Source organism: Maylandia zebra, linkage group LG10, assembly GCF_041146795.1.
Source record: "Maylandia zebra isolate NMK-2024a linkage group LG10, Mzebra_GT3a, whole genome shotgun sequence".
NCBI lineage: Eukaryota > Metazoa > Chordata > Actinopteri > Cichliformes > Cichlidae > Maylandia > Maylandia zebra.
The window spans coordinates 24,153,485-24,162,207 of record NC_135176.1 but is presented as its reverse complement, the minus strand read 5'-3'; the positions used below and the strand labels follow the sequence as shown (position 1 = coordinate 24,162,207).

The 8,723-nt window shown below is 41.0% G+C and overlaps 1 protein-coding gene across 2 annotated transcripts; it reads left to right on the top strand.

Annotated features, from left to right (window-relative positions):
* Positions 1 to 964: 964 nt before the first annotated feature.
* skp1 (S-phase kinase-associated protein 1) lies at positions 965 to 8,663 on the top strand. Of its 2 annotated transcripts, none has more exons than XM_012922038.5 (6): positions 965 to 1,012; positions 2,148 to 2,247; positions 2,404 to 2,477; positions 3,857 to 4,000; positions 7,626 to 7,766; positions 7,922 to 8,663. In XM_012922038.5, the coding sequence occupies exons 2-6, from the start codon at positions 2,151 to 2,153 to the stop codon at positions 7,955 to 7,957; spliced, it is 492 nt and encodes a 163-aa protein (XP_012777492.1). In that variant the 5' UTR covers positions 965 to 1,012; positions 2,148 to 2,150; the 3' UTR covers positions 7,958 to 8,663. The 2 variants fall into 2 exon arrangements, with proteins under 2 accessions (XP_012777492.1, XP_004561815.1); XM_004561758.5 differs by lacking the exon at positions 965 to 1,012 and adding an exon at positions 1,348 to 1,507.
* The last annotated feature ends 60 nt before the right edge of the window (positions 8,664 to 8,723 follow it).

Genomic DNA, 8,723 nt, shown 5'->3' with positions numbered 1-8,723 from the left:
TATACAGGACAAAGCATGATGAATAGGGAGCTCCCAGGCAGCAGCAGAAGAGCAAGACCACAGACAAGGAAGAAAAGCAGAGGGTTTTTCTGACAGGACAGGATACTGGGGTGATGATTGAGATGATGCTCAGCAGATTGTTAAAGGGAACAACCAGAAGAAAAAGATTATAATTACACAGCAATGTTAAACATCTCAAATGTTTGAGACTTTGCTAGACTGTCTTAGTAAAAAACAGTCTAGAAAAGGTAGGACAGCATTAAAGTGGGCCAATGTACGCTTTAACAACCCCCACCAGGCGTGGAGAGGCATCCAAGCCCTCGCCAACTACATGGCCAGAGCCTTCCAACCCTTAACAGCAGCCTCAAACTTGCAGAGGAGCTCAACACCTTCTTTGCTCAGTTTGAGACCACCACTTGTCCTGCTGGTGGTCAGAAAATAACCTGAAGCTGAAAGTCCTTAAAAGAAAAGAACTCATAATGGACTTCAGGAGGCACAGACAAGTCCACTACCCTCTCATTATAAATGGAGAACAGGTTGACTCTGTCTTCATCTTCAGGTTTCTGGGCACCCACATCTCTGCTGATCTCACCTACAGCCACAACACCAACATCCTGGTAAGGAAGGCACAGCAGTGGCTGCACTTCCTCCTTGTCCTTAGCCAGGATAACCTGCAGCAGAAGCTGCTGCTGGCTTTCTACCGCTCCTCAGTGGAGAGCGTGCTCTCCTACTGCCTGGGTAGGCAGAGGCCACAACTGAGAACAGGCTGCCCAGAGGGTAATTAACACCACCCAAAATATAATTGGATGGTCTCCACCCCTGGAGACCATCACTAGGTCCTCCTGTCTAAGGAAAACCAAGACAGGTGACCCCTTGCACCCCGCTCACCACCTGTTTGACCTGCTGGCCTCTGGTCGGTGCCTCAGATCAGTGGAGGCCACACCTCCAGACTCACAAACAGCTTCTTCCCCTGGGTCTTTCGGGCTGTCAACAAACACTATCTCTCTAATGTGTGAGTTGTTTTGTATATTGTATATTGTTTTGTATACATTCCCTCTTGGCTGTATATATTTCTTCTGTTTGCTTTTTATTCTTGCTGTCCGCCACAGTTGGTGTGGAGCACCCACAATTTCGTTGTACACGTACAATGACAATAAAGGGCTATCCTGTTCTATGCTAATATACGGGGGGAAAGTATGCAAACCTAACATGCCTATCACATTATACTTATACATATATCTTGGAATAATTTAAGAGACTTGGGATATTTCAGAATACCAAAGGCAGAAGGACCCTGAGATTACCAGTCAAAGAAGGGTGGATAATTTGAGCCCATACTTAACCCCTCCACTACGAAGAAAAAAGGCGTATTAGTCGCCGGAAGGCAGGCTCAGGCTCTTAGGTTGGTCCAGGGACTACCACCGGTTGTCTGTGTTTGCGCGTCTGTCGGGTGCTGCTGCTGACTACAGAGGAAATTGACCTCTGGATTAGCGTTAAAACAGTCACGGTACGTAGCTTAGTTAGCCCAGGTTGAGTTTTGCAGCTTGGGATGAACTGCTCTTTGTTTAATTTTGCTTGTGTCTTTATTTGAAGAGCCTCGCTGTGGCTGCTAAGAGGCCTCAACTAACGTCGACATTAGGCGTTAGCTTAGCTATAACATTGTGCATGGTAACGCTAGCTTCCTGGTTAGCCTAAATTTTAACCGATAATATTAAAATATTATGGTTGAGCAAAAAGCAGCGAAGACAACTTTTATGTGTTTTAAGTAATAACACGCAACAGCTTCAGTTGTCTATAAACTGTATTCAAATAAAAGGTAGCTGCTCGACTAGCATTGCCGCTGTTTAGCCCGTGTCGTCGGTAGCTAATCGTTGGTTAGCTCGAGGTAAGCTTTAACGTTTGTTTTGAGTTTGTCTAATACTAAGGTCCGCACAGGTAATTTTTAGTTATTTATTTAGTGGGATATTATTACCGTATTCGACTAATAATCATGTAAACGATCTTTTTTGCGATAGCTGACACATTAACTCCCAGACGTAGAATAGCAGATGCTAATGCGTGTTCACTACTAAGGTTCGTAAGTTTGTTTTTTCAGAAGTGTTGTCTCCTTGCACAGGCTTTTAATATCTTAACGTGTTGCCTTATAGATAATGCCCACAATAAAACTACAGAGTTCTGATGGGGAAATCTTCGAGGTGGACGTTGAGATAGCCAAACAGTCTGTCACCATTAAGACCATGCTTGAAGGTAAGTGTTGAATCACGGTAAACGTTTTGGTTATCAAGTCACAACTGCCATAAATAGGACACCCCGCAGTTAACAAATATAGGGTTTATACTTCATTTAATTAAACCATAATATGGACGTAGGCTACAAATGTGTAATGTTTGAATCTTTTGACAGATTTGGGAATGGATGATGAAGGAGATGATGATCCCGTTCCCCTTCCTAACGTGAATGCTGCCATTCTCAAGAAGGTACAGAATGCTCATATTGAAGTGTCCAGTGGGTTTTTTGTTCACACACAGACTGTGGGTGGTGTTTTGTTGGATGTGGGAGGGGTTGATTCCTTGCTTCCTGAGATGCTATTAACTAATGGCGTTCATCTCACCTGCTCTGGAGAAGGTTATGTTTTAGATCCATGCTTCCCAAATGGTGTATGTTGTGAGGCAAATGCCCTGGAGTTTTCTTACAACCTTAGTTTATTATAATATGAGCAAGTGATGAATGAGCTGCTTTATCAGCAGACATACTTGGTACACACTAATTTCCCATACATAGGCAAATTATATTTACCAAAGTTTAAGATGGAACCCCAGCCTGTTGTGTGGCCTGACACAAAGGTTCCGATTGATAAGGACGATGAAAATTTGAGAGGGGGAGTGAATGACTTTCTTTGGTAAAGCAAGTAAACACTGGTCCACAGATTTAAAATGAATAAATGTCCGAAGAAAGCAGTGTTAAAGCTACCTCTCATGGCTTTAGGTGGTCAGGGTTGGCAGAAATTGTTTGGCCATATAATCATTTGCTAATCTAAAAAAGAATTTGGAAGAAGAGGCCTTGAATTTTTGGGCTTTGCTCGTGGTTGTAGTTGGGAGGCAAATGTAAATGAAAGCGCTAGCTTCTATCCTGTGATGGTGTCCTCGAAGATGATGTAGACTTTTGTATATGGTGAGAGGGTCTAAGCAGAGCTCGTAAGTGGCAAAGAGTGGTACTTTGTGTCCTGCGGGTAAGCTCGCCTAAGAATTTGAATTGGGTTTGGTTGTCTTCCACTTATAGTTTTAACATTTTAGCACTGCCAGGCTAAAGCTGAAAGAATAAGCTGAAATGATCTTCTGTGCCAGTCAATCAAAACACATCTTAGAAGCACATTGTAATAATCTAGGAAACTTGTGTTATAGCTGGACAGTGTAACAGTGTTATAGCTGGAAAGAGCTGCTGATGTATTTTCTGAGCGTAATGGGCTCAGATGTGGTTCAGAGTTTCAACAAAATCTGAACATCAAAGTTTTGAGGTGGACCTGGAAAAATGGACAAAATGCGATCGTTTCTCATCCTCAGTTTTACCTTTTATTTTCATGCCAGCAAATCATCTAATCACAATTTTGGCAACCGAGAAGTCCTGATTTTTATATATATTTTTTCTCCTTACTACTCTCATTCCTACACTTTCTTACAAGGAGGTAACGACCTGGAATCTGTGTGAATTGATCCTAATTTGTGGCAAAGAATTGCCATTTAATTTTGGTATTCAAACCTTTTATGGGCAGTTTAAACAGCTGATGGGTGCTGTGCATAATGGGTTACCTTGGTTAAAACCACATGTTTATTTGTTATTGTCTGTCTTTCTTTTTCAGGTGATTCAGTGGTGCACTCATCACAAAGATGACCCCCCTCCTCCTGAGGACGATGAGAACAAGGAGAAAAGGACAGATGACATCCCTGTATGGGATCAGGAGTTCCTCAAAGTGGACCAAGGCACCTTGTTTGAACTCATTCTGGTAAACATACTTGAATTATTTTGGATTTTCTTTGGATTGAACTACAACTAACAGGTGTAAGCAAAACCTTGCCCTATACCTAACCTTAACAGCAACCCCTGCACATGGTTGATTATCACATCATTGCAAATGAATCTTACTGAGTTGTCTATATTTGTATTGAAGCAGTTTTAATAGAAAAAGGACCTTTTTAAAACAAAAGAAAACAAAAACAGTGGTTAACAGATGCTCAGTTAAACTGCAAGCCTGTCAATGGTGTCCCTGCAGTTAGCTACAGTGAAGTATCCCTCCCTTTCTTTGCAGTGACTGTCACATAATCCCACTGATGTGTCTGTCACTTAATCCTCCTTCTCTGAGTCCTGAGCTGCTGCACTTCACCCAACCTTTTTATTTATTTTTTGTTTTTGTTTTTCTTTATGTCCTCCTCCACTGCTTCTTTCCTGGTGCCTCTGTCTTAAGCCAGTTTTTGGTTATGGCCTTCTTTGCTGCAGAAAGGAGAATTTTAGCCAAGTAGTGGTCTTTACATGTACAGCACCTTCAAAGTATCCAAGATACAAAACAAGGCAAGTTCTGGGAATTATATAATCTAATATATCACAGAGAGGTGAGTGAATTTTGACCCAGAAAGTGTGAAATTTTTCTACATTTCTAGAAAATGTGTGTATGATCAGCTTCCAACACTGTTGTTGTGTATTGGTTCGTTTATTTTTAATCTTAGGTGTAATAAAAAAGCAAATTAGTTTTTTCCCAAATGAATTTTCTCCACTTTAATGATTGAGTTGTTTTTATGTTCTTTCCACGTTTCATACCACACTTTCTCAGTGATGTTTTGAAACCAAAGTCCAGTTGTCCTGGTCTAAATTTTTCATCGAAAGCAACCCATTTTAGCAATCCAAGCTCTTTACCAATTCCTAACTCCTTTACTGTGCCATATCATATATTTAATTTAAAGGATATTATCGGGTTCCTATCTTGGTCTTTAGTTATGTATTCAGGCGTCTTTTTTAATACCTATGTTTGTTTGAATTGGGACATGGAGTGTGGAGAGCTCCACATCCTTCCAGCGAGCCCCATAATCATCACTACACCAATATGTTATCTGGCGTATCTGTGCAGCATGAAAATATTCTTTTAAATTCCTTTCTCTCTCTCTCTCGATCAAAGGCCTTTTTCTTTGTCAAAACGTATCAACTGAGCCGGTATATTGTCTTTATGTAGTTGCTATATAATGTGTAGGGTCCTTCTAATATCTTGTGCCGGTTTATTTTTGACAAAACCTGCTTTGTCCTCCTCTATCAGGTCTGGTATAAATGACTGGAGCCTATTGGCCTGCATTTGAATAGCGCTTTTCTAGTCCCTAAGGACCCCAAAGCGCTTCACACTACATTCAGTCATTCACCCATTCATTCACACACTGGCGATGGCAAGCTACATTGTAGCCACAGCTGCCCTGGGGCGCACTGACAGAGGCGAGGCTGCTGGACACTGGTGCCACCGGGCCCTCTGACCACCACCAGTAGGCAAACATGGGGTTAGTATCTTGCCCAAGGATATTTGGCATGCAGCCTGGGATCGAACCACCCACCTTCTGATTAGTGGCTGACCTGCTCTGCCACCTGAGCTACAGCTACAGCCACCATTAAGACTGCAGTGTAGATTTTATAATCAACATTTAACACTGATATAGGCCTGTCATTTTGGCAGTATTCCTTTTGTGTTTGTGCTTTTGGTAGTACTGTGATAATTGCCTCCCTCCAAGAGAGGGAATCACATGTTTAGTGCGACTCTAACTAAAAGTCAGGTGGAGTAAGGGTGTCAGTTCTTTTCCAGATTTCTTATACCATTCAGCAGGAAACCCATCACTATATTTCACCCAACTTTTAACGTTATCTTCTCTTTATTGGGCGTAATGACAAAAGGGTACGATATCACAAGCTATAAAGACAACACTATGCTATGTCGTGTGATTTTAATCGCTGTTTCGTAAGTGTTCAGGTGCTTTCCCAAAAACGGCCAAAAAAAGAACACAAGCTATTCTCTGAAACTACTTTTTAATGGTTTGTGGGTTTGTGCTTCACAACAGTGCTCTCGGTGCCGCATCAGAACTATGATGCGGTCTTAGGGTCAAAAGCTCAACAAACCTACCAACAACTTTTGACATGTGGTGGCGGCGGACAGTAAAAACAAGACCTTCAGCTGGCAGGAGGCAGAGAAACCAAAGCAGAAGGAAAGTTGATGTTTTGCGTTACAATTAAGGGAATTATTCCACATTTGTTTGTATTGACCACAGGAGGCAAACGCTTTTCTCATGCACTCTGTGTGTGGGTTTTTTTTTTCCCCGCTAAACAGGTCTCGAAAGGCTTGACTTTTTTTTTTTTTGCTTGAGGTTTTAAATGTTAAGGTTGTGCTTTACACTGAGAAGTCCAAATACTTATGTGAATTAATGCATTTATAGTGTTGTAGCTTGTGTTGTATAGTTGTCTCCCAAGTACTCTGTGTGAGAGAGAGGGAGAGCGGCGTGCATTCATATAGTTGAGCTGTGGAAATGGCATTTTTCTTTATGTATTCAAACTTCACAGTTGGCAAAATCTACTTGAATCTACAAGGACCTGTCACAGGTCTGTGAAATATCCTACTGGCTGTAGCAGAATTGGTTTAAATGGAAATGGTCTGGCTCTGGAGTGCTGATCCAGAGTCAGCAGCTGGAGTTGATAAATAGTGGCTTTTTTTGTTTTTCTTTCTTTTTTTAAATTGTAATCACTTTTATGCACCTTTCTATATACAGTGTTTATTTTCTCTTGTAGTCCTTTTAATATGCTTCATCTTTCTTAGAAAAATTATTTCTTATACTTTATTTATTTCGCTCAGTGGCCAGTTCAAGCAAGACACAAATGTTGCTTAGCAACAGCTGGAGGTCTGGTGGTTTGGGCAACTGTGTTTAGAAGAGGGAGGGATTTGGAAAGACTCATTTATTCATTTAAAAATAAAAAAATTAAAAAAAAAATTTCCCCTCCACCTTTCTCAACGTGTGAAACAACATGGAGTGATGTTGAGGTTCATGTAAAATGTAACCTTAGCAATGCCTGGAAGAGATGGATAAATGGGTGGTGTGTCTGTAGCTTCGTGGAAATGAAAGCGACGGTCCTGCGTCAGTAACCTGAGTTGACCCCACCCCCCGTGACTTGAATATGTTTACAAGCACAAAGGCTGAGAGGAAGGGGTTCAGAAGAGCACAGCAGCTGCTCCTGTGCCTTATGAAAATCAACGCAGAAGTCTTATTAAGCAATCACTGCTCAGCATATGTAAGGCTAAATGGTTTCTACAGGGTAATTTACTTAAGGACGATGGGAAAGGTGTGGTGTGTGGGGGTTTTTTGTTTTGTTTTTTAAAATAAATTGTATATAAATGCTTTTCAGGGATAACTATCATCCCTCATCAGACTGGATTGGTAATTCAAAATACGCTTTTTACTTTATTCAGGTGTAAATAACAAATCCAAAACACAATATGCTTTGTTGGGTTCAGAGATCTAAGTGTTGCTGAGGTATCAGTTGTCCTTGTGTGCTCTTTCACCGCCTCCCTCCCTCCTGCAGCTCCTCATTCATATCTCCATGTTTCTGTTTAGGCCGCCAACTATTTGGACATCAAAGGCCTGTTAGATGTCACCTGCAAGACGGTGGCCAACATGATCAAAGGCAAAACCCCAGAGGAGATCAGGAAGACTTTCAACATCAAAAATGATTTCACAGAGGAGGAGGAAGCCCAGGTACTTATTCCAACCCATCAGCTGTCTGTCAGAAAACAAAAGACTTTCATAAGCAACGAGAAATCACTTGGATGTTGCGGATGGGATTAAAATGGTGATCACAAAGTTGCCTTCCACACCTTTGTGGATTATTAATTTGTCCCTCTCTTCCGCAGGTACGCAAAGAGAACCAGTGGTGTGAAGAAAAATAAGAGGAAGATCTTGCCAACACTACCACACTGAAAAGGATTCTCTCTGCTAACTGGTTGCACTGGCGTTGTTCATACTTGTTAATATTTACATTTAGTATATTTAGAGCCACATCCATCGCTCCCCCACCACCATCACTTTTCCTTAATTTCTGATAATAGCATGACTATTTTAACTTGCCTGTGTGGTGTCATTAATTTAAAGCCAAGCTCTCTTCTGTTTGCGCACACTCACGTTGTGTATTGACATAAAATAAATGGTCCTGGTTTCACGGCTTTGTATCCTTTTAAAGATTCGAAGACTCCTCAGATTTCCCCTGTTATTAACTGCTCTGCCTTTTTTTTTTTTTGTTTGTTTTTTTTAAACTTGACATTGTTTTCTTTTAGGTTAAGTGAATGAATAAAATGCATTTTTTGACAATGGATATGCGAGGGTGAATTTGTTTTCTTCTTTTTGCTCTGTAAATGTGTCCATTTTGTGAAACCATGTCAAGGAGACGTTTATAGGAAAAGTGAAGTTTGAGGTAGAATGATTACTTTGTTTTTAAATGCATAATGTCCCCCTGGACTCGAAGTACTTGTGTTATCACGCAGCGTTGGGTAACACATGCGCTGTTGTAGCGAATTGAAAACTTTTCCCAGTTAAGCTCTGATGCTGGTTTTTGGGATGCTCAAACATACTGAAGGAGTAAATAAAACATTAAATGGATGGTGTCTGTCACTTTTTGTTTTTAGTTGTGGTTGGTGGGGGTCTAAATCTCAAGGAATC

What these genes read in the sequence shown, in the direction of transcription:
- skp1 (XM_012922038.5), top strand. Translation starts at nt 2,151, where the DNA reads ATGCCCACAATAAAACTACAGAGTTCTGATGGGGAAATCTTCGAGGTG. An exon ending in CATTAAGACCATGCTTGAAG is followed by an intron (nt 2,248 to 2,403) that starts GTAAGTGTTGAA and finishes ATCTTTTGACAG; the next exon opens with ATTTGGGAATGGATGATGAA. An exon ending in CAGAGGAGGAGGAAGCCCAG is followed by an intron (nt 7,767 to 7,921) that starts GTACTTATTCCA and finishes TCTCTTCCGCAG; the next exon opens with GTACGCAAAGAGAACCAGTG.